General features: G+C 45.2%; 2 protein-coding genes and 1 long non-coding RNA gene across 12 annotated transcripts in view; 1 reads left to right on the forward strand and 2 right to left on the reverse strand.

Moving 5' to 3' along the window:
* Window positions 1-271: 271 nt before the first annotated feature.
* Window positions 272-20901, reverse strand: Tnfrsf23 (tumor necrosis factor receptor superfamily, member 23). Of its 5 annotated transcripts, XM_006508661.3 has the most exons (7): window positions 20247-20887; window positions 15925-16015; window positions 14410-14538; window positions 5297-5408; window positions 4447-4520; window positions 3900-3943; window positions 272-3057 (listed from the first exon to the last, which is right to left on the reverse strand). In XM_006508661.3, the coding sequence occupies exons 1-7, from the start codon at window positions 20319-20321 to the stop codon at window positions 3031-3033; spliced, it is 552 nt and encodes a 183-aa protein (XP_006508724.1). In that variant the 5' UTR covers window positions 20322-20887; the 3' UTR covers window positions 272-3030. The 5 variants fall into 5 exon arrangements, 4 of the variants coding, with proteins under 4 accessions (XP_006508724.1, NP_077252.2, NP_001295040.1 ...); NR_131763.1 differs by lacking the exon at window positions 3900-3943 and having other exon boundaries at window positions 5297-5480; window positions 20247-20340; NM_024290.4 differs by lacking the exon at window positions 3900-3943 and having other exon boundaries at window positions 20247-20340.
* Window positions 2712-5079, forward strand: E230032D23Rik (RIKEN cDNA E230032D23 gene; the record flags this gene model as incomplete). Its single annotated transcript, NR_153818.1, is given in 2 exon segments — window positions 2712-2810; window positions 4456-5079. It is a non-coding gene; the product is annotated as an RIKEN cDNA E230032D23 gene (long non-coding RNA).
* Window positions 20902-23226: 2325 nt separating the features above from the next.
* Osbpl5 (oxysterol binding protein-like 5) overlaps window positions 23227-24714 on the reverse strand; it is a 68247-nt gene continuing 66759 nt past the window's right edge. For all 6 annotated transcript variants that reach the window (XR_001778018.1, NM_001384163.1, NM_024289.2 and 3 more), the window contains one exon: window positions 23227-24422. Coding sequence is in view for 5 of the 6 variants with exons in the window: in NM_001384163.1 (NP_001371092.1) it covers window positions 24284-24422 (139 nt within the window). In the remaining variant the exon portion in view is untranslated. The remainder of the gene's footprint in view (window positions 24423-24714) is intronic.

Raw genomic sequence — 24714 nt, forward strand, 5'->3', positions numbered from 1 at the left:
ATTTGACGATGTGCCAGCATTTATATCTTAGGTTGTACAAGGTATACCTTGAGCCTTGGGAGTCAATTGGAAATTACACCATGTACATCATTCTCAGAGTTCAGGACAGGTAGAAAGATTGAGTCCAATCTTAAAGGAGACCTTAACTCAATTAACCATAGAAACTGGTAAGCACTGAACTATACCCTCCCCTTTGCCCTTTTAAGAGTTAGAAATACTCCCTGATGATAAGTTATTTTTCCACCAGTGAAATGAGCCAATTCAAGCCAGATTAGATTATATTAAACACAGTTTTATTGGAATATTGCTCTCAGTTGAGTTCACTGACCCAGGGAAGAAGGTGAGGGAAGTTACCACAGGTATGGGGTAAAAGGCAAAGGGGAAGAGAAAGTGCCCATGTGCAGAGAGAGAACAGGAAGACCAAAATCCTCTGGATTATATAGGGAAGAGCCTCTGCGGGAATGGCAGCCCAGTCCCTAGGTGGGAAGTTCAGGATTGGGGGCAGGTTATGCCAGGTAAGGACAGAAGGATGCTGGGAGAACCTGGAGGCCAGGTCTGCTTTGGTATGTAAAATATGCAACTAAGCAACTTGTCCAGGGCTCTGAAACCAAACATTCCAGCCTTCTGTTGATAATAAAAGAATAAGGGGTGATGTATTTATTCATTTATGATTTCTTCCTGCTGACATTGGGGCATCATTATGGGGGTGGCCAAAAAGCTTGATTGTTGGCTACTTCTGGGAGGAGCTGGCTGTCTCCCTGCTGTCCAGGCTGTGGGACCATCTGGTGCTAGGAGTGCACACACCCAATTGAAGGATTCTGTGAGGCTGGGCTGGAGCACCTATAGGTAACAGTTTTGGTCCTGTGGCAGCAGGGGACTCCTACCAAAATCGAGGTGGACACCCCTGGTCTTGGTTTCTGCTTGGGGACACATAAATGTTTGAGGGCTCTGTCCAACTGACCCCACTCCTCATCTGGAAATCATAGGAGAGCTGGTCATGGTGGGAGAGCAAAGCACTGACCACACCCTAGTTACATGGAAGTTTACTGAGCAGTGAGAGCAAGCCACTGACCACACCCCTAGATAGTGGAAATTTGCTGAGTAGTGAGCACAAGGCACTGATCACACCCTTAGCCAAGAGGAAATTTACTGAACAGTGAGAGTAAGGCACTGACCACACCCCTAGGCAAGTGGAAATTTACTGAGTAGTGAGCACAAGGCACTGACCACACCCCTAGGCAAGTGAAAATTTACTGAGCAGTGAGAACAAGGCACTGACCACACCCCTAGCCAAGAGGAAATTTACTGAGAAGTGAGAGCAGTGCAGTGATCACACCCCTAGGCAAGTGGAAACTTACTGAGCAGTGAGAAAAAGGCACTGACCACACCCCTAGGCAAGTGGAAATTTACTGAGCAGTGAGCACAAGGCACTAACCAAACCCATAGGCAAGTGAAAATTTACTTAGCAGTGAGAGCAAGGCACTGATCACACCCCTAGGCAAGTGGAAACTTACTGAGCATTGAGAAAAAGGCACTGACCACACCCCTAGGCAAGTGGAAATTTACTGAGCAGTGAGAGCAAGGCACTGACCACACCCCTAGCCAAGAGGAAATTTACTGAGCAGTGAGAAAAAGGCACTGACCACACCCCTAGCCAAGGGGAAATTTACTGAGCAGTGAGAACAAGGCACTGACCACACCCCTAGGCAAGTGGAAATTTACTGAGCAGTGAGAGCAGTGCACTGACCACACCTCTAGCCAAGGGGAAATTTCTGAGTAGTGATAGCAAGGCATTGACCACACCCCTAGGCAAGTGGAAATTTCCTGCTATGGTGAGGAGAAGCAAATGGTTAGAGCAAGTAGAGGGGAGAAGCAGCTGAAGAGGTGAATTCCAGGTTTGGAGTTCACTATGGTAGGTTGCAGAAGCCTGCAGGAACAAGTGATCCATCCATGCATACCTTAGGAAGTCGTCAAACCAACAGCATGGTTTGGCTAGGAGAGGCTGAGTCTCTTGGATGGGGTCATATATATTCCTCTCTGGTTTCAGGCACCAGATGTACAAAGTGAGGACAAAACTGTTCCATTTCTGGTTAGGGGGAAGGGTTTTATTGTAGATAGGAGGGAGAGCTCAGCCAGAGACATCTGGATGAGTCCAGAGCAGAGAGAAAGTAGTAGATTAAACATGGCCTGCAGACTGACTCAGGCCTTAAGAGGCGGCTGGTGGAGAGTGGGAGAGGAAGAGAAATAAGGACCAGAAGAGAGGGGGAAAGGAGAGGAAGAACCAAGAAGGCACATTACCAAAAAATGGCAGGGTTACCTGGGAATGAGAAGCTAGGGGAAGGGAAGCCAGTGAGGTGGAGAAGTCTAAGGTGAGGTCATGTTCTTCAGTATGTTAATAGGAACCACAGTGGACCATTCATCCTGAGTTTCTTTTGGACCTGATACCAGGACTTGCCTTCATCTAAATTGTTACTTACTCTCAAGGAGGGCCTCCACCAGAGAGCTGCAGAGGGCAATTGTTAACCTGTGGTGGTTTGAATTGGTTTGGCCCTCATAGACTCATGTGTTTGAATGCTTGCCTCATAAGAAATGGTATTATTAGGAGGTATGACCTTGTTGGAGGAAGTTTGTCACTGTGGGGACAGGCTTTGAGGTCTCCTATGTTCAAGCTATGTGTAGTGTGGCACACAGTCTCCTTTTATTGCTTGCAGATCAAGATGCAGAACTCTCAGCTTCTTCTCCAGCACCATGTGTGCCTCCGTGCCTCCATGCTTCGCACTATGATAATCATGGACAGAACTTCTGAAACTGTAAGCCAGTCCCAATTCAATGTTTTCCTATATTAGAGGTGCCTAGTCCGGATCTCTGTGAGTTTGAGTCCAGCCTGGTCTTCAAATCAAGTTCAAGACATTAAAAAATAAAATAAAATGAAAGAGTTGCCTCCATGGTTTCTCTTCACAGCAATAAAAGGAAGCTACAGACACCATCTGTAGAACCTTTATCTTCTTCAGATACAGAAGACAATTAGCATCAGTAGGAACAGCCAGTTTCTGGGATCTAAAAGTGGGAAAAACAAGAAATATTTTGGTCAACTCAAGAACAGAATGCTGGAATTATAGGCCATGGCCAGTGTGCCCTGGTTGAATTTATTGTATTTTTGGCAGTACTGGGGATTAAATTAGGGCTTCATGCATGTAGGGTAATACCCTACCACTGAGATTTAGCCCAACCCTCAATTTTTCATATGTTGTTAAATACAGTTACAGCTTTCATTCTTTCATAGGTATAGGTTCTTTTGCTAGCATTATTATTATTATTATTATTATTATTATTATTATTATTATATTGGTTTTTCAAGACAGTGTTTTTCTTTGTAGCCCTGGCTGTCCTGGAACTCACTCTGTAGACAAGGCTGATCTCAAACTCAGAAATCTACTTGCCTCTGCCTCCCAAGTGCTGGGATTAAAGGCATGCGCCACTAATGCCAGGCTAGCATTATTTATTGAAGAGGCTGCCCTTTCCCCACTGAATATTTGGTGTAAGGGTCTACATATTATAAGGAATTATTAAAAATGCCATTAACATGGGAATGAGACAGCGTGGGTGGTACATGATGATTCAACCGTGACAAGGCATGAGGCGATGACAGAGCTTCAGCCTAGATCAGCCTTAATACATGATGGTTGGGTAGCTCAGTGGTTAAGGCGTTCTTGCAGGGGACCCCGGTTCACTTCCCAGCATGCATATGGTGGCTCATAACCACAACGGGGAACTCCAGTCCCAGGTAAGTTGACGCTTCTTCACACACATGGCACTGGCATACGTGCAGCAAACCCCCATCCATGCAGAGAAACATGATGCTGAAACCCAGACACAAAAGCCACACACGGCGACTCTACCTCCATGAACCATTCAGGTAGGCCAGACCACTGAGGCAGATCTTCTTGGGAGGGTGGGTCAAAGAGAGACATATGTTTGGGAGACATTGTAACAGATAGAGGAGCTGGTATTCAGTTTCATTTTGATGTCCATTTTGAAACTGTTAATGCTATGGTATGTACATTGTCATTCAATAAGAAGACAACCATAGCACTGGCTGCGTATGTGGCCTAGGATGGCTTAGTTGGGCATCAGTGGGAGGAGAGGCCCTTGGGCCTGAGGGTGTTCAATGCCACAGTGTAGGGAATGCCAGGGAGGAAAGATGGGAGTGGATGGTTGGGAGCACCCTCATAGAGGCAGGGGGAGGAGGGATGGGATAGGGGGTTTCTGAAAGGGAGACCTGGTAAGGGGGAAACATTTGAAATGTAAATAAAGAAAATTTTCAAAAAATAAAAAAAGAGAAGAAGAGGAAGAGGAGGAGAAGGAGGAAGAAGAAGAGGAAGAAGGAGGAGGAGGAGGAGGAGGAGGAGGAGAAAGCCATAGTATTTAAAAATATATCTGTCTTACTTGAAACAGATGAACTGCACACAGTGTTAGCTGTGGAGTTGCATTCCTGGAGGACAGGGATTCCTTGGGGACACCTGCAGAGAGACACCCTCAGTTCATCCTGCCAGACCCCTCCTGCATTCATCAGCAGCAGATGTCCAGCAAGGCGTGATGCCCCTCCAAACCACATCAGGCAGCATCCTGATCCAAGATCTGCAACAGTGTTCTGGCCACACAGCTGCCACCAGACCCACTGGCATCTCAGACAGTATCGTGTTATTACTACTTAATACACGTCAGTTACTACATTTTCCTCCTCCGTTGATGTCCATAGCTTCTTTGGTGGACTTGCAGTGAGGAAAAGGAGAGGCCTGCCTGGCCTCTCTCAAGAGACTCAGAGTTTAGATTCCCCAGAGAAGTAACAGTCCTTTGTAAGTGGCTTGTGCTGGTGCCCCTAGGACTCAACAACTCCATCTGACTGAAGCAACACTCTTACTGAGGGGTGAAACCACAGGATTTCCCAAACCTTGCCCAGCAGTTTCATCCCTGAACCCCCATGTTAACCCAGTACTACCTTGCTGATAATGAATGAGGCATTACCCAGCCCTTCCAAAGCCAAATACACTAAGAACCCTCTGGAAGACCTAACTCAGGAAAACCTAGTGCTTTACCCGGTGTTGTCTACTTTCTCTCAAGGGACATTAGCCATGGAGATCTCCAGCAAGAAGTCCTGTACCACCCAGACCACAAAGTCTTCATCACACAATGTCATCTGCCAAAGTATGAGACAGACTGTCCCTCTCCCTGGACATTAGAGGCTATTCAGGCAACATATAAAGCTACCACCTACCCAGGCCACAGTGGTACTTACTTGGTACATGGGCGGCATGATTCCGGAAATTTTGGGTCATAGTAGTAAAGACCTATTTGGCACTCGCATTTCCGGTCACTGGTGGCAGAACAGTCAGCCACCATATTCTGGTCTGCAATCCAGGGAAGAATAGGGTCAGGTTGTGGTGCAAACGCTTACATATGCACACAGACCCCACTGTCACCTGAAAGGAACACAGTGTGTCCTGGTAAACCTTCACATTCCCATCACAGATGTACTGAGTGCTAAGCAGCACTACTGGGAGTATCCTCATCCTCGGGCCTCTGGGGTGGTACCCAGACCAGAGATGATGGCTTGGGAGGTCCATTGTTTAGCATCCTGTGCAATAGCATCACACTGCCCTGAGGACTCCAACATGGGTGGTCCTGATCTGTAGGCACACCTCTGCCCCACAAAGTTCCCTCTCCAGAAGCCACCATCTCCATCAGACATCTCTGAAGATGCTTTGTTTAATCACCTTATTGTTCTATGAAGAGCACCTAGTGACCTTGTACCCAGAGCCCTAGTGGGCCCTTGGGCTCTGGGTGTATACCTTCCTTAAGTGAGACTTACTCAGTGGCTTATAAAAGAAGATGGCTTTCCCATTGGGGTGTTCCATTTTAACCTTGTGCTTATAGTTCAGGACACCATAAACACTCAAGCTATAAATGTCACCTCTCACAATTCTCTGAATCTAGGCATTGTCCTTTCTCAGAATACAGCAGGGAGCACAGGCAGGGAGGACTCTCAGTCCAGCTCTCTGCAGATGTCTTACAGCATCAGGGATCTGTGAATGTGGAAAATGGTTCTGTCTTTTTTTTTTTTAATCTGATGTTTTATTTCATATCAATGAACATTTTTTTAATTAGGTATTTTCCTCGTTTACATTTTCAATGCTATCCCAAAGGTCCCCCATACCCACCCCCGCAATCCCCTACCCACCCACTCCCCCTTTTTGGCCCTGGCGTTCCCCTGTACTGGGGCATATAAAGTTTGCAAGTCCAATGGGCCTCTCTTTGCAGTGATGGCCCACTAGGCCATCTTTTGATACATATGCAGCTAAAGACAAGTGCTCCCGGGTACTGGTTAGTTCATATTGTTGTTCCACTTTAGGGATGCAGTTCCCTTTAGCTCCTTGGGTAATTTCTCTAGCTCCTCCATTGGGGGCCGTGTGACCCATCCAATAGCTGACTGTGATCATCCACTTCTGTGTTTGCTAGGCCCCGGCATAGTCTCACAATGGAGAGCTATATCTGGGTCCTTTCAGCAAAATCTTGCTAGTGTATGCAATGGTGTCAGCATTTGGAAGCTGATTATGGGATGGATCCCTGCATATGGCAATCACTAGATGGTCCATCCTTTCGTCACAGCTCCAAATTTTGTCTCTGTAACTCCTTCCATGGGTGTTTTGTTCCCATTTCTAAGAAACGGTAAAGTGTCCACACTTTGGTCTTCGTTCTTGTTGAATTTCATGCGTTTGGCAAGTTGTATCTTATATCTTGGGTATCCTAAGTTTCTGGGCTAATATCCACTTATCAGTGAGTACATATTGTGCGAGTTCCTTTGTGATTGGGTTACTTCACTCAGGATGATACCCTCCAGGTCCATCCATTTGCCTAGGAATTTCATAAATTCATTTTTTAAATAGCTGAGTAGTATTCCATTGTGTAAATGTACCACATTTTCTGTATCCATTCCTCTGTTGAGGGGCATCTGGGTTCTTTCCAGCTTCTGGCTATTATAAACAAGGCTGCTATGAACATAGTGGAGCATGTGTTCTTCTTACCGGTTGGGACATCTTCTGGATATATGCCCAGGAGAGGTATTGCTGGATCCTCCGGTAGTACTATGTCCAATTTTCTGAGGAACCGCCAGACTGATTTCCAGAGTGGTTGTACAAGCTTGCAATCCCACCAACAATGGAGGAGTGTTCCTCTTTCTCCACATCCTCGCCAGCATCTGCTGTCACCTGAGTTTTTGATCTTAGCCATTCTGACTGGTGTGAGGTGGAATCTCAGGGTTGTTTTGATTTGCATTTCCCTGATGATTAAGGATGTTGAACATTTTTTCAGGTGCTTCTCTGCCATTCGGTATTCCTCAGGTGAGAATTCTTTGTTCAACGCTGAGCCCCATTTTTTAATGGGGTTATTTGATTTTCTGGAGTCCACCTTCTTGAGTTCTTTATATATATTGGATATTAGTCCCCTATCCGATTTGGGATAGGTAAAGATCCTTTCCCAATCTGTTGGTGGCCTTTTTGTCTTATTGACAGTGTCTTTTGCTTTGCAGAAGCTTTGCAATTTTATGAGGTCCCATTTATCGATTCTTGATCTTACAGCACAAGCCATTGCTGTTCTATTCAGGAATTTTTCCCCTGTGCCCATATCTTCGAGGCTTTTCCCTACTTTCTCCTCTATAAGTTTCAGTGTCTCTGGTTTTATGTGGAGTTCCTTAATCCACTTAGATTTGACCTTAGTACAAGGAGATAGAAATGGATCAATTCGCATTCTTCTACATGATAACCGCCAGTTGTGCCAGCACCATTTGTTGAAAATGCTGTCTTTTTTCCACTGGATGGTTTTAGCTCCCTTGTCAAAGATCAAGTGACCATAGGTGTGTGGATTCATCTCTGGGTCTTCAATTCTGTTCCATTGGTCTACTTGTCTGTCACTATACCAGTACCATGCAGTTTTTATCACAATTGCTCTGTAGTACAGTTTTAGGTCCGGCATGGTGATTCCACCAGAGGTTCTTTTATCCTTGAGAAGAGTTTTTGCTATCCTCGGTTTTTTGTTATTCCAGATGAATCTGCCGATTGCCCTTGCTAATTCGTTGAAGAATTGAGTTGGAATTTTGATGGGGATTGCATTGAATCTGTAGATTGCTTTTGGCAAGATAGCCATTTTTACAATGTTGATCCTGCCAATCCATGAGCATGGAAGATCTTTCCATCTTCTGAGATCTTTAGTTTCTTTCTTTAGAGACTTGAAGTTCTTATCATACAGATCTTTCACTTCCTTAGAATCACGCCAAGGTATTTTATATTATTTGTGACTATTGAGAAGGGTGTTGTTTCCCTAATTTCTTTCTCAGCCTGTTTATCCTTTGTGTAGAGAAAGGCCATTGACTTGTTTGAGTTAATTTTATATCCAGCTACTTCACTGAAGCTGTTTATCAGGCTTAGGAGTTCTCTGGTGGAATTTTTAGGGTCACTTATATATACTATCATATCATCTGCAAAAAGTGATATTTTGACTTCTTCCTTTCCAATTTGTATCCCCTTGATCTCCTTTTGTTGTCTAATTGCTCTGGCTAGGACTTCAAGTACAATGTTGAATAGTTAGGGCGAGAGTGGACAGCCTTGTCTAGTCTCTGATTTTAGTGGGATTGCTTCCAGCTTCTCACCATTTACTTTGATGTTGGCTATTGGTTTGCTGTAGATTGCTTTTATCATGTTTAGGTATGGGCCTTGAATTCCTGATCTTTCCAAGACTTTTATCATGAATGGATGTTGGATTTTGTCAAATGCTTTCTCAGCATCTAACGAGATGATCATGTGGTTTTTGTCTTTGAGTTTGTTTATATACTGGATTACATTGATGGATTTCTGTATATTGAAACATCCCTGCATCCCTGGGATGAAACCTACTTGGTCAGGATGGATGATTGTTTTGATGTGTTCTTGGATTCAGTTAGCAAGAACTTTATTGAGGATTTTTGCATCGATATTCATAAGGGAAATTGGTCTGAAGTTCTCTATCTTTGTTGGGTCTTTTTGTGGTTTAGGTATCAGAGTAATTGTGGCTTCATAGAATGAGTTGGGTAGAGTACCTTCCGTTTCTATGTTGTGGAATAGTTTGTGAAGAACTGGAATTAGGTCTTCTTTGAAGGTCTGATAGAACTCTGCACTAAACCCGTCTGGTCCTGGGCTTTTTTTTGGCTGGGAGACTATTAATGACTGCTTCTATTTCTTTAGGGGATATAGGACTGTTGAGATCATTAACCTGATCTTGATTTAGCTTTGGTACCTGGTATCTGTCTAGAAACTTGTCCATTTCGTCCAGGTTTTCCAGTTTTGTTGAGTATAGCCTTTTGTAGAAGGATCTGATGGTGTTTTGGATTTCTTCAGGATCTGTTGTTATGTCTCCTTTTTCATTTCTGATTTTGTTAATTAGGATGCTTTCCCTGTGCCCTCTAGTGAGTCTGGCTAAGGGTTTATCTATCTTGTTGATTTTCTCAAAGAACCAGCTCCTTGATTGGTTCATTCTTTGAATAGTTCTTCTTGTTTCCACTTGGTTGATTTCACCCCTGAGTTTGATTATTTCCTGCCTTCTACTCCTCTTGGGTGAATTTGCTTCCTTTTCTTCTAGACGTTTTAGGTGTGTTGTCAAGCTGCTAATGTGTGCTCTCTCTAGTTTCTTTTTGGAGGCACTCAGAGCTATGAGTTTTCCTCTTAGGAATGCTTTCATTGTTTCCCATAAGTTTGGGAATGTTGTGGCTTCATTTTCATTAAACTCCAAAAAATCCTTAATTTCTTTCTTTATTCCTTCCTTGACCAAGGTATCATTGAGAAGAGTGTTGTTCAGTTTCCACGTGAATGTTGGCTTTCTATTATTTATTTTGTTATTGAAGATCAGCCTTAGTCCATGGTGATCTGATAGGATGCATGGGACAATTTCAATATTTTTGTATATGTTGAGGCTTGTGTTGTGACCAATTATGTGGTCAATTTTAGAGAAGGTACCATGAGGTGCTGAGAAGAAGGTATATCCTTTTGTTTTAGGATGAAATGTTCTGTAGATATCTGTTAAGTCCATTTGTTTCATCACTTGTCGTGCCCGCTCTCGACCAGCAAGAACGACGCGACCACCAGTCCTTCTAACAGCAGTTTATTCAGTCCTGATTCTTCTTGTTTATATCTCCCCCGAACCCTGGGCCTCTCACTCCTTTTATACTCTCTCTCATCCACGCACCGCAGGGCAAGCCCCCTCGCCAGTCACGAGGCTTCAGCTAATCAGGGCAGCAGGGGTAAATCTCCACCAAATTGGATTCACCTGTATCCTGGTACACCTGCGCAGCACTCAAGATGTTTGTGTCTTATATGAGGAAGTCAGGTGCAAGTCATATGACTTAGCTGCAGTCCCTGGCGCCTTTGGGACTGCCGCCACACCCGCTCCCCACAATCACTTCTGTTAGTTTCACTGTGTCCCTGTTTAGTTTCTGTTTCCATGATCTGTCCATTGGTGAAAGTGGTGTGTTGAAGTCTCCCACTATTATTGTGTGAGGTGCAATGTGTGCTTTGAGCTTTACTAAAGTTTCTTTAATGAATGTGGCTGCCCTTGTATTTGGAGCATAGATATTCAGAATTGAGAGTTCCTCTTGGAGGATTTTACCTTTGATGAGTATGAAGTGCCCCTCCTTGTCTTTTTTGATTATTTTGGGTTGGAAGTCGATTTTGTTAGATATTAGAATGGCTACTCCAGCTTGTTTCTTCATACCATTTGCTTGGAAAATTGTTTTCCAGCCTTTCATTCTGAGGTAGTGTCTATCTTTTTCTCTGAGATGAGTTTCCTGTAAGCAGCAAAATGTTGGGTCTTGTTTGTGTAGCCAGTTTGTTAGTCTATGTCTTTTTATTGGGGAGTTGAGTCCATTGATATTAAGAGATATTAAGGAAAAGTAATTGTTGCTTCCTGTTATTTTTGTTGTTAAAGTTGGCATTCTGTTCTTGTGGCTGTCTTCTTTTAGTTTTGTTGAGGGATTATCTTCTTGTTTTTTTCTAGGGTGTGGTTCCCGTCCTTGTATTGGCTTTTTTTTCTGTTATTATCCTTTGAAGGGCTGGATTCGTGGAGAGATAATGGGTGAATTTAGTTTTGTCGTGGAATACTTTGGTTTCTCCATCTATGGTAATTGAGAGTTTGGCTGGGTATAGTAGCCTGGGCTGGAATTTGTGTTCTCTTAGTGTCTGTATAACATCTGCCCAGGCTCTTCTGGCTTTCATAGTCTCTGGTGAAAAATCTGGTGTAATTCTGATAGGCTTGCCTTTATATGTTACTTGACCTTTTTCCCTTACTGCTTTTAGTATTCTATCTTTATTTAGTGCATTTGTTGTTCTGATTATTATGTGTCGGGAGGAATTTCTTTTCTGGTCCAGTCTATTTGGATTTCTATAGGCTTCTTGTATGTTCATGGGCATCTCTTTCTTTAGATTTGGGAAGTTTTCTTCAATAATTTTGTTGAAGATGTTTGCTGGCCCTTTGAGTTGAAAATCTTCATTCTCATCCACTCCTATTATCCGTAGGTTTGGTCTTCTCATTGTGTCCTGGATTTCCTGGATGTTCTGAGTTAGGATCTTTTTGCATTTTCCATTTTCTTTGATTGTTGTGTCAATGTTCTCTATGGAATCTTCTGCACCTGAGATTCTCTCTTCCATCTCTTGTATTCTGTTGCTGATGCTGGCATCTATGGTTCCAGATTTCTTTCCTAGGGTTTCCATCTCCAGCGTTGCCTCACTTTGGGTTTTCTTTATTGTGTCTACTTCCCTTTTTAGGTCTAGTATGGTTTTGTTCATTTCCATCACCTGTTTGGATGTGTTTTCCTGTTTTTCTATAAGGACTTCTACCTGTTTGGTTGTGTTTTCCTGTTTTTCTTTAAGGACTTGTAACTCTTTAGCAGTGTTCTCCTGTATTTCTTTAAGTGAGTTATTAAATTCCTTCTTTATGTCCTCTACCATCATCATGAGATATGCTTTTAAATCCAGGTCTACCTTTTCAGGTGTGTTAGGGTGCTCTGGACTGGGCGAAGTGGGCGTTCTGGGTTCTGATGATGGTGAGTGGTCTTGGTTTCTGTTAGTAGGATTCTTACGTTTACCTTTTGCCATCTGGCAATCTCTGGAGTTAGTTGTTATAGTTATCTTTGTTTAGAGATTGTTCCTCTGGTGATTTTGTTACCCTCTATCAGCAGACGTGGGAGACTAGCTCTCTCCTCTGAGTTTCAGTGGTCAGAGCAGTCTCTGCAGGCAAGCTCTCCTCTTTCAGGGAAGGTGCACAGTTATCTGGTGTTTGGACCTCCTCCTGGCTGAAGATGAAGGCCCAAAACAGGATCTGTCCCAGAAGCTGTGTTGCTTTGGCCAGGAAGGTGGCTGGTTGTCTGGTGCCGAAGATGTCGCCGCCTCAGAAGCTCTCTGGCTCTCGCCTGTCCCAGAAACTGCTGGCCTCTGTATTCCATACCCTCACCCGTGCAGCCTGCCCTCCACGGAATCCCGGTACCAAGGTGGCTCCCGCCTGAGCCTGAGGCAGAAACCTCTCAGGGCCGGGCGGACCCCTGTGCTCTCACCAGGAAGGTGGCCGGTTGTCTGGAGCCCTTGTTTTTTTGTTTGTTTGTTTGTTTGTTTGTTTTTGTTTTTTGTTGTTTTTTTTTTTTTTTTGCGACAATATGTCTCTGTGTAGTCATGATGTCCTAGAACTCACAACATAGATCAGGCTGTGTAGAGAGAATATCTTATGTTTGTATGGATGTGGCATCTGTCAATAAGTCTGATGGCCTATGGCTTAGGCAAGATATAGGAGGTGGGACAACTGAGAGAAAGAAAGAATTCTGGGATAGAGCCAGGCAGGAGATTGGTCCAGGAAGATGTGAGGAGACACATGGTACCTGAGCACAGGCAACCAGCCATGTGGCAGATTGTAGACTAAGACAAATGGGTTATTCAAAGTTATATCTAGTCAGAGAAGAGCCTAGCTATATGGCCAAGGTATTTATAAATATATTCTGAGTACAAGTCTTATTTCAGGGTGCATGGAGCTGAGAGGAAGAACCAGAACCTAATTTCTACAATTAGGCTGCACACTAAAGTGTCCTTTCTATATCTGCCTCCCGTGCTCTGGGACCAGAGATATGTGCTGCTATACTCAGCCTGTTTCCATCTCTATGTTTAGTAGATGCAAATGACAGGGCTGAAGCATGAGATATTGTAGTATTTGCCACTTAGTTTAACATGATTCTGTGGCATAGGAGTGTGTACATAGGCACACATGCATGCACACACAAAACAGAATCTTCGCCCCCACTCCCCTCTACGTCAGAGAACAAACCCAGGCCTTCTTCTGCATACTAGGCAGGCACTCTGTGAGCTGCTTCCAGTCCTCCAACAAATGCTTAAAGTTTGTATGTTTATTGTGTATTGATTGAGTCTTACTATGTAGCTTTGGCTGTCTTTAAACTCACTATGTTGGTCAGGCTGTCCTTGAACTCACAAAGATCTATCTTCAGAGTGCTTGGATTATATGCATTTGCCACCATGCTCTGCCTGCTTAAAGTTTGTGAAAAAGGTTTTATTATGTTTCTATATCCTGTCAAGACTTCTGCAGGTGTGGCCCTCGTCTCTCTGCTGCTTCCCCAGATCTGTGTGCCCTCTGACCTACTCTTTTAGCTCTTCTCTGTGTGTCTGGGAAGCACACATGATTGCTTATCCACAGAGGTATGATCTTTCTAGGTACCAGCATGTGTTTTACTAGGTTCTGCATTCAATTGACAAGTAGAAGAAAAATTATCTTCAAAAAAAGGCAGAAGGCTATGATTGTGCTTTTTCTGACACTGATTTTACGGAGTCCTTTTTAACTCATAATGAATAATTTTTGCCTTGGTTTTATTTTGAGACAGGGTCTCACTGTGTAGCCTGTGGAACGGCCCTGGAACTCACTGTATAAACAAGATGGCCTCGCAGGGCAGTGGTGATGCATGTCTTTAATCCCAGCACTCAGGAGGCAGAGGCAGGCCAATTTCTGAGTTCGAGACCAGCGTATCTACAAAGTGAGTTCCAGGACAGCCAGGGCTACACAGAGAAACCCTGTCTCGAGAAACAAAAACCAAAAACCAACCAACCAAACAACAAAACCCAGGGTGGCCTCCAAGTCAGAGACCAGCTGCTTCTGCCTTCTGTGTGCTGGGATTAAACATTGTACAACCATGCCCATCGGCAGGAAACAAGTTTTATGCCAGTGGGGATTCTGTGGCTGCATTCTGGCATCCATTAGTCATGACTACTCCATCCAGGTACTTCTGACTCTAATGCCAGTCTTCACAGCTAGTCTGCCTCTGCTAAGTCACATACTCACCTTTATCACAGGTGGAGCAAAGTTCACAATCATGCAGGCCATTATCTTTCCCTGTGAATGTTCCTGGGTGACACTTCTCACATTGTCCTTGAGTATGGGGGATTTTGCAGGGCGCCTTGACAAATGTACCTGGGGATAAGGGCAGATGGGATCAGTCTTGCTCAGGCACACAGCAATAAGGGGCTATCTTGCTCTAGGTAGGCTTAACATCTTTACTACAAGTTCAAAATAATCTCTGGGCTGTCACAAAGTGCTTGAGGATCTATGAGGGCTGCTGGTTCCCTGATCTACACTCAGTCCTGTAGACATCTTACCCTCAGGAGACTAGGAACCAAGGTAGCCTAGGGTGAGTAGAATGAGATCCTGACTCCCTACTGGGCTTCCATAGGCCCATGTATGTCACCAGGGAGTGACACTATTTGAAAGGCTTAAGGGGTGTGGCCTTGTTGGAGGAAGTATTTCACTGGAGCTTGGCTTTGAAGTTTCAAGGGTCCAAGTCAGGCTCAGTGTTTGTTTTTTTCTTCTGCTGCCTTTGCATGTGGACAGAGAACTCTCAGCTACTTCTCCAGCACCATTTTTATCTATTTCAACCCTACCTGCAGTCGGGCCTCCTGCCATTGTGATAATGGACTAAACCTTTAAAACTGTAATCCAGTAAAATGCATTCCTATATAAAAGTTGTGGTCACGGTGTCTTTTCACAGCCAGAGAACACTTTAAACAATCTCTAGAAAAGAGACTCTGGCTCCCTGTAAGTTGTGCAGAGTGCTTTTGGCATACAGCTTTAAAAAGTTGTCACCCATGCTAGGCTAATATTACAATATGTAGTTGCATTAGTCACCTATGGGTGTGAAAGCGACCCCAATAAACTCAATGGTTCACCAAACCACACTTGGGTAAATCGCTTCTTTGGTCTGTTCTCAGTGACTATTATCACTTCCTGTTATCTGGAGTGAACAGTTGGTGTTTATGTCTCCCCAGAAATAATTACAGAACCAGGGTTCCTGATACAGAGCACATGTGCTGTTAACTGGGAGCAGAAGAGCAAGGATTGACATTGCCACCAAGGTAGAGTGTGACCATAGCAAGCTACTTAAGCCACTTTCTCCATTGGAAGTGGTAGCAGTGGGGGCTGAGGGTTCCCTGGCACCCAAGACAAGTACAGGTAGATGAAATTAACCCTCCCAGCTCGCTTTTTTGACCCTTCCTCTTAGCTGGGTGCCTTTGGATATGGGCATAGAACTCATGCCTTGAAGGATGGAGAGTTGGGTGACCCTATATTAGTGAGGCCTTGCAATGAATACTCACACCAACCCTCTTGAACAGACAGAGGGCCTCCTTTAGGGGTGACAGTCTGTGTACCTTGGTTAGGAAGCATCTCCTAGAGTTTGAAAGAGTAGGCAATGGCTGAGTTGAGCTCCCTGATCCACACCCTCCTCATCTTGTATAGCCACTGGTGTGCCCCAAAGCTCACCCATGTCTATGCTGTGGCACTGGGTCTCATTGAAGAACTCACCTGAGGGACAGGTCTTGCAACAGACATCATTAGACTGGTATTCACCATCGGGACAGTTGAAGGAGTATGATTCAGGCATAGCAAATATTACCTGTGAGTGGAAAAGGACAAGGGGCAGCTCATACTTATGGTAACTGCAGAGGATGGTTTGGATAATGGTGGAAAAGGAAGTACCAAGGCAGGGCCTCCTTGTGCAGAGCCCAGCAGGGACTATCTGATGCTACGCTGTGGCTGATGCTATGCTGTAGAACTCTGAAGCCTGCAGTTGCCCATGGAAGGTTGTACAATACACCACTGCCAAGTCTAGTGGCTCTTGGCTTTTTGCACAGCAGTATCATGCCCACTCCACTCCATCCCTAGTTCACTTCTAGCAGCAGCAGCAAATTTTCTAGCACAACTTGTGACCTATTGGGATCCTATAATCTGAACCTCAAGCTTTGATGGCTGCTCCCTATGCTGGGGCTGCAGATAGAGACACCAGTTGGAACAACTTGCAAAAGGACAAAGGAGTGAGAGCTCTGCCTTGTTTTTTGTTTTTTCTTTCCTTCCTTCCTTCTTTCTTGTCTTCTTTCTTTCTTTCTTCCTTCCTTCCTTCCTTCCTTCCTTCCTTCCTTCCTTTCTTTCTTTTCTTTTTTTTTTTGAAGAATTGTTTTTTTTTTATGTATGTGAGTACACTGTAGCTGTCCTCAGACACACCAGAAGAGGGCATCGATGGTTGTGAGCCACCATGTGGTTGCTGGGAATTGAACTCAGGACCTCAGGAAGAGCAGTCAATGCTCTGAACCTCTGAGCCATCTCTCCAGCCCCTGTTTTTTCTTTTAATTTACCTCCTTCACATACTATTTCTCTAAGTACACCAAAGCTTTAGATGTGTTTCTTGGGCTGGAGAGATAGCAGGTAAGAGCATATGTCGTCCAGGCAGAGCGGTACATATCTTTATCCAAGCACTCCGGAGGCAAAGAAAGGTGAATCTCCTGAGTTCCAGGATAGTCAGAGCTTGTCTTAAAACAACAAGACCCCCCCCCCAAAAAAAAACCCAAACATATTCTGTTCTTGCAGAAGGCCAGAGTTTGGTTCCCAGCAACCATGCAAGAGGCTCACAGTCACCTGTAACTCCAGTTCATGAGAATCTGATGTCCTCTCTGGCCTCAGGAATTGCAGACAAGTGACATACTTAACAACCCTTTAGGAAACACTTAAACAAATAAACAAAATCAAATACTAAAATAAATGAATAAATCAACAAATAAGTAAAATCTAATTTTGTTTGGTCTTTCATTACTCAAAGCCTCAAGTAATTGTAAGTAAATAACTGGTTTTACTTTATTTTATTGTAGTACTGAGGATTAAACCCAGGGCTCACACTAGGCACTAATTAATTGCTAATGTGCTATATTTCTAGTTCTGCAACAGATGACTTTAAAGATTTATATTTGTGTTTATGAGTGTGTGCCTGCTTGAATGCATATATACCATGTGTGTGCAGTGATTGAGGAGGCCAGAAGAAGGCAGCAGATTCCTGGGACTAGAATTACAAACATGTGTGGGTGCTTGGAACTGAGCCTTGTTACTCTACAAGAGTAGCCATTACTTAATGCACCCCAGATACTGATACATGCTACATGAAACAGAGGCAAATAACAAAGACAACAAAACAAAAAAACAAAAAACAAACCATAAAAAACCCCAAAGTTTGATGTAGTGATCATTGATCATTTATAGGGGATTGAAAGAACATGTGTGGAGCCATGATATCACACAAGCTAACAGAGTCTATGGATTAATAGGATATTCACTATTTACCATCCCCATGTCTCACTTTTCTCATCTGTTAAATGGAGATATTAATATACTTACTACTCTAGTCACTTGAGCTCTTTACAAAAAAAATGAGCACTGAGGCTCACTTCTTTATATTTGCATTTTTATGGTACACACTCTGGAAAAAAATTCTCCACAGCATCAACCCTTAGGGCCCATCTATACATTTGTGGGAGCCATCATCATTCATCCTTACCACTGTGTTCTGATCTCATAGCTAGCCAGTGTTGTCCAGCCTTCAGGAGAAATTCCTTGGCCACAGGATTTTCCTGGTTCATAGATAGGATCTCTCTCTCTCTCTCTCTCTCTCTCTCTCTCTCTCTGTCCGTGTGTTTGTGTGTGTGTGTATGTATGTATGTATCTGTCTTCTGTCCGTCTGTCTGTCTGTGTCTGTCTATCTATCTATATCTATGTATCTATGTATCTACGTATCTATGTATCTATATATCTATGTATCTATGTATCTATCTATCTATCTATCTATCTATCTATCTATCTCTATCTTTCTGGTATTCTCTGCCCATTTATTTTGTCAGGAATTCTGCCCTTAACTCGCCAGGCAGGAGTCTTCTTTTTAGGGTTCCTAGGTTCAATACCTTCATCTTGATTCATCGTCACCATTATTATATGTTGAAGCTGACACTTCATCACTGCCCTGAAGGCAATACTATTTTACCCCTTGGAGATGGCCTGCTTCACCTGTACTTACACTTAGGAAGGACATGACCACAGGTTAGACAGTGGATTTAGTAGGATATCTTCACAGCCCATGTCTTTAATTCCAGCAGGCAGACCTCTGAGTTCAAGGCCAGCCTGGTCTACAGAGCAAATTCCAGGACAGTCAGAGCTACACAGAGAAATCCTGTCTCAAAAGACCAAAAATCTACACACATACCCTATTTTTTAAAATTTCAATATTCTTTGAGGATAGTCTTTTTAAAAAATATTCTTGAAAGAGATGTTATCTTCAGTCTTTTATTTTTATTTTTGACTTTTACAGGACAGTGTCTCATACACAGTCTGGCTGTTCTAGAACTCACTATAAAGATCAGACTAAACCCAAATTCACAAACATGTCTACCTCGTCTCTCAATTGCTAGAATTAAGGGCGTGCACTACCCCGCCCAGCTCACCCTCAGTCTTTCTTTGGAGTACCTTCTTTTTGTGGCATTATTTGAGACGATCACCATTTTTTCTTTACAACAACCTTAAAACAACAACAAAAACAAAAACAGCCTAATATTGTCTAGATTGTTTCTGGGGATTTCTGGACGACAAAATGCACCACTTTTCAGGCGGTGCCTGGGCAGGCATGGAGCCCCAGAGCCCTAATAGGGATGGGAAGAGATTTCAGGGTCAAGGGCCATCCCATGTGAAACCTGCCTGTGAAATATGTTCGAAGTCCCTCAAAGTGCTGGGAACTTTGAAGTCACCTCTGAGTTGCATATCCTCTGGCCCCTTGCCCAGGAGATTCCCAGGGAAGCTGGATGCCCTCTAGGTCCATTTCTGTGAAAGCTGCTCACCAGCAGCTAGCAAAGAATTACTATTAACCAGCTCCTAGATGGTTTAAAGAAATGCTGATTACATGTAAGTGGTCTCTGACTGCTCAGATACTATCTTAGAACAATCTAAGGGTTATTTTGTTGTTGTTGTTGTTGTTATAACTAAAGATCTGAATGTGTTAGAAAATGGATATCCTTACAGGTTATAAAACATAAACCTTTTTCTGCCTATTTTTGGGTTTGAAGACTCTTATGAGAGAAAATTGACATAAAATTAAGTTGGCTGTAACTAAAATGTCATTTACAGGATTGTCTAGGTTTTTTGTTTGGTTGTTTGGTTGGTTTTGGTTTTTTTTTTTATTTGTTTGGTTTTTTTGGGTTTTTTTTTTCCGTTAGTTTGTTTTGGTTTTCAGCCTTTCTGTGTGTAGTTCTGGCTGTTCTGAGACTCCTTATGTAGATCAGGCTGCCCACTAACTTAGGTTTAACTGCAGTTTAAGATTAAAGAGACAAGAAGCGATCTCGGGACGAACTTAGCAGAGACCCGAAAGGCCCAGGAAAGGCATAGCCAGGCCTTCCACACAGATCCTTTTGTAGTAGTTAGTACTACACCCCAAGACGAGCCGGGCCGGACCCACCCAAGGCGCACAGTCGCGCGGGCCACTGCAGTCCGCAATGGCACTTTCCCGAGTCACCTTCGGAAGGACCGCTTTCAGATGAGAAAGCGAGGAGAGGCGTGTCCGTCTTGTCCGGGAGCTCAGGGACCAACCGGACACACTTTCTCTGGCTACCCGCTTGGCCATTCCCCTGCCTCTGCTTCACCTCCACAATTCCCCAACTCTGGACCACTTAACTCTGGACGAAGTTCTGAGGAGTTGGTTGGCGGTGCCAAGGCTGACCCTGGCGGAAGAGCCAATTCACCGCCCGCAGTAGCTTTCCTCTGCAGCCCGGGGATCCGGTGCCCAGCGCGAATCTCAGCTCCGCAGGGCCATATCTACTCACCGGCAAGAACAGATTCAGCAGCAGCAGCAAGAGGAACCAGTGACTCAGACTGGAGACGTGGCTGAAGGTAACCATGGCTGTGAGCTAGCATGGTGTCACTCAGCTGGAGGAGCTCTATTTCAAGCTGGTGGCCACGCCTCTTGTCAGCGGATTGGTTTCTGTATGGTTGCCTAATCTCGTGGGCGGGTCCAGCGCCACCACTCTTGCCTTCCCACCACCATCAGTGCTCAGTAATATCTAGTTTTCTATAAATACAGTAATTTTAAATGCCTGTGACGTTATTAACAGAATCATATTTGTTATAAGCAGCAAGCTAAAGTCGAATTCTCTGCCTTCGTTTGTTTTCCATTACAGTATACTGCTCTTTATTATAAGTTAATTAAAAATTTTCCTGGACCTGAGTGGAGGGAGAGGCATGAACTAGAGCTGGAATCGTTATAAAAGTCAGACTGCAGCAGACTGTAAACCTTCTCAAAAGCAACAAACAAAAAGAGGAAGATAAGCTACAACACACACTGTCTTAGCTCAACATGGGGAAGTTTGAAGTAACTCTATCCCTGTAGCTTTCCTGTGAGTGTTCACTGGTCAATGGTCTGGAGCAGCAGCTGAAGGCTTCACTGTCAGAGTCTGAGGGGCTGTGTGGGACTCGCTGACTCTGAGGACCTCAAAATATCCAGGACTCGTAGGCACTCTTCCAGTGCTGGGGTTGGGGGGGGTGTGTCGGGGGAGGAGGGCTGTATGAACATCCCTGGACTGTGAGTCCCTCACCTCTTCTTCCTTTCACTGTGTTTAGCTCCACTGTGTGTGCCAATCCAAGCTCATGGGACACAGGACATTTAAGCCAAGTCTACTAGTCTAACACAGGAAGTAGAATGCTTATTTCTCTAGGGAACTTGGGTTGGTTCATCTGTTCCACCCGCCCCCTCCAGGTATTCGAAAAAGTGGCCCACTACCAGCCCCATCCATCTCCCTTCCAAATGCCACTTCCTCTTTAAAATGAGGGAGGACTCAGAGACCTGGATTTCAATGGCTGCCCCAAAGAAGAGGAGCCTGGCTCCAGGCACCTGGTACTCTTTAATTCATCTCTTGCCTCTCTCCCTAGGGCCAGGGAGTGGAGCCTGTGCCCATCTGCCCTCACCTAGGCTGGGGAGTGGGAGGGGCCAATTCCTTGGCCAGCCTGATGCTCTTCTATTTCTTGTCTTCCCTCAGGCTGGTGTCTGCTCAGGAGTAAACCAAATCAAAACACAAACAAGTGTTTAGAAAGTTTGGTTAGTTCAACACGCTGAACTGTCCCTCACCCTTGGGAAGCAGAGGGAAAGTAGAGGAAGGGAAGAGGAGAGGACTGTGCACTTGTGGATGCTGTTGTCCCACCAGTCTCTGAGTAGCTCGGGAGCAGGGGGAGGCTAGTGGCTTTCCTTTTCTGCATACAGTTTACAGATCTGCCTTGTCCCACACTGTAGGTGGAGGGGAGGTGAAAGGAAGAGGCCTGTCTACCCTGGGCTAGATATTTGTGCTCCAGGTCCTTCTCTGCCCTCTGCCCTTTGCTCCTTTAAAACATTTATTTTAAAATGTGTGTGTGTGCATGTGTGTGTGTGTGTGTGTGTGTGTGTGTGCGCGCGCGTGCGTGTCCATGCGCACAGGTGCCTCCAGAGGCTCGAGGTGACATATCTCCAATAGCTGGAGATACACATGGCTGTAATCTGCCTGATATGAGTCTGGAGATCAAACTGGTGTTCTCTGCAAGAACAGCATATCCTCTTATTGGCTGTGTCATCTCTCCAGCCATCTCTACCCTTGCTCTTTAAGGTGGGATAGTGGGATGTCATACTGTTCCAGGAAGCCCCTAATGGTTCAAAGCAGTTGGGTGACATTCTCATGAGCCCAGTGACCCTTGATGGTCTTCCTGCAGAGATGAAGGGTGCCCACAATGGAAGAGTTGGACTCATTCAATACCAGGAGAATCTTCTCACCCCTAGAATAGATGTATTATCTATTGTAATATGTATATATCATACCCTTTCTTGGGATACTTTCAGGTTGCTTCTGGGTAGCTTGCTGCTTGGGAATATGTGAGGATTCTGGGGTTTTTTCCCTCTCTGCTCTTTCTGCAGTGCAATGAAAAAGGAGAGATATAGCCACGTCCTTTAGGTTAGTGTGCAAGAAAGTAACAGAGGTCTGCAAAGGACCTTGGAACTGTTAAAAAGAGAATTCATGAGGACATTCCAAATGTCCAGATGTATGATGGTGTTGTGAGGGACAGGACCTAGTTCTGCATGGGGGCCAGGGTGCAGGAGAGAAGGTGAGGAGTTCAGAGCTTCCTGTCTATACTGGAAACAGAGATGTCTGAGGTAGAAAATGGCTACTTGCAGACATCCATGCTCCAGGGTGACTGGCTGCTTCATGGAGGCTCCAGGAGCAGGGTCCTCCAGAGAACTCCTGGGGTAGGTAGATGCACAGCCACTTGGCTCTTCTTTACTTCACCCTCTCCTGGCATCTGAGGTAGGGAGGCATTCTTGGGGTCCCCTCTCATGGGTGTTGTTTGGCCACCTTCATTCCCTCTGGTCTCTGTTATCTTCTATGGGTTGTTGGGGAGGGGCGCTACAGCTTCCCTTTGAGGTGGTGTGGGGTGTGTTGTCAGATGCCAAGGGATATTCTGGATGCCTCAGAGCTATGTCAGAATACAGAGCATTAAGCATTTCAGCAAGGCTGTGTTGGCTATAGGAGGCTGACAAGTAAGCAAGCTGCCTGGAATGCCCTGGCAGGCCACATCCCTCCCATGCCACAGTTGCTCACTGGCTGACTGATGGGACTCCAGTTCCCAATGGCTCCAGGTGGGTTATCTTCTCACTCAACACTGTGAACCTGCACCCACCTTCTGAACCCCTCACTTGGCACCTCCAGCTTAAGACAGCCATATTACACCGCGTTTCCATCTCCCCAGAAGTTCCTCTTGTTCCCAAGGATTCCCCCAAAAGAGAAATACATGTATTTCCATTTATTTCAAGGCATGGAGCAGACATACCCCCAGGATTGGGGAAGGACAGAGACAAATGGATACAAAACTTGGAAAATGAAAGGATCAGATACAATGGAGATGGCACCAACTAAGTATTAAGGCTCCAAATGTGAGTACGCATAGGTGCTCACATACATACACACGCACACACACACACACGCACACGAAGAGCGTCATCCACATAGGATCAGGGGCTGGATGCAGAGGCTGCTCACTGCACATAGCTGCCTCAGATATTGCAATTCTATGTAGTCAGAATGTCAACAGAATGGGAAGACTGTATTGGTCAGGGAGAGTGGCAAGCTTGGGCCTCCCTGGCCTTTGGGGTCAGCCTCTGGGCACTTCTCTTGCTTACAAACTCACACTGCAGTTGGCCAGGGCACTCCTGTGGCACAGGTGGGCTCCTCTGGCTGTAGGGCAGATGTAGGTGAAGTAACTACCTGAACAGGCTTCTGTGGAAACAGCTTAACAACAGGATAAAAGTCCCAGTGTCCTCACCAGAGTAGCTACAGCCTGTCCATGCTTGTGTGAGCACAAGGTGGGCAGATTGTCCAGAAGTCAACATTACCACCCAAAGAGCTCCGGGGAATCCTGGAGTCTTCCTTCCTGCTGCTCCTGGCAACCTCACTCTCTCCTGTGCTGTGGTAAGTGGCTGTCCAAAGCCTGCACAGGCCCTCCTGACCCCCAGATCTGATGCCGTATGGCAAGTGGGGGCTGGCTTGGGAGTGCAACTTGAGATTACCAGGGGCACACTGCAGGGCAGAAACTGCATTTGGCTTTAGCGTTAAGGCCGGTACTAGGTGGAGGGCTCCAAAGAAGAGGCCAGTGCTCCCTGGAGGGTCCTACAGCTGGAGTCACAGCACCCTCATAGCCCCAGGCCCCACCTGTCATCCTCTTGTGCGAGGACCCTTCTGTCCCACTGGCCATGCCTGTGGGCCCCACTGCCTCTGCAGGCCGGTGTAAAGTGCTGGGTGCCTAGGAGGGAGTTCTGCAGGCGTCACCTTGCTGATTCCAAGGGCTCTTATTTGAGGATATAGTTAATGAATAGCTGACACGTCAGGAAGATGCAGAGCAGGAACCAGGAGCGGGGATTCTGCAGGAGGCTGGGGGCTGGCGCCTGCCCAGCACGCACTGTGGAGCTTAACATGGTCGAAAGGTGCCTGCAATGAAAGGGGTAGAGGCTGTGTCAACACCAGTATGACCACCCTCCCCAGTGAGAGGCTAGTCTGGGACAAGATGGCATATCTGTCAGCTGGGGACATGGCTACAAGTGTGGGTGGGAGCTCCTTAGGGAGAGGAGTCCCAGGCCTGCACTTCCTGTGTGTCAACTGTGGGACAGGAGGATCTGGGCTTGGGGACTAGGCCTCTAGTATCCTTCCTGCCAGCCCTGGGGTGACGATGAACAGTGCCCACTTCCTCAAACCTGTGTTGACGTCCTGACCACTGGACTAT

This window comes from Mus musculus, chromosome 7, assembly GCF_000001635.26.
Source record: "Mus musculus strain C57BL/6J chromosome 7, GRCm38.p6 C57BL/6J".
Taxonomy (NCBI): domain Eukaryota; kingdom Metazoa; phylum Chordata; class Mammalia; order Rodentia; family Muridae; genus Mus; species Mus musculus.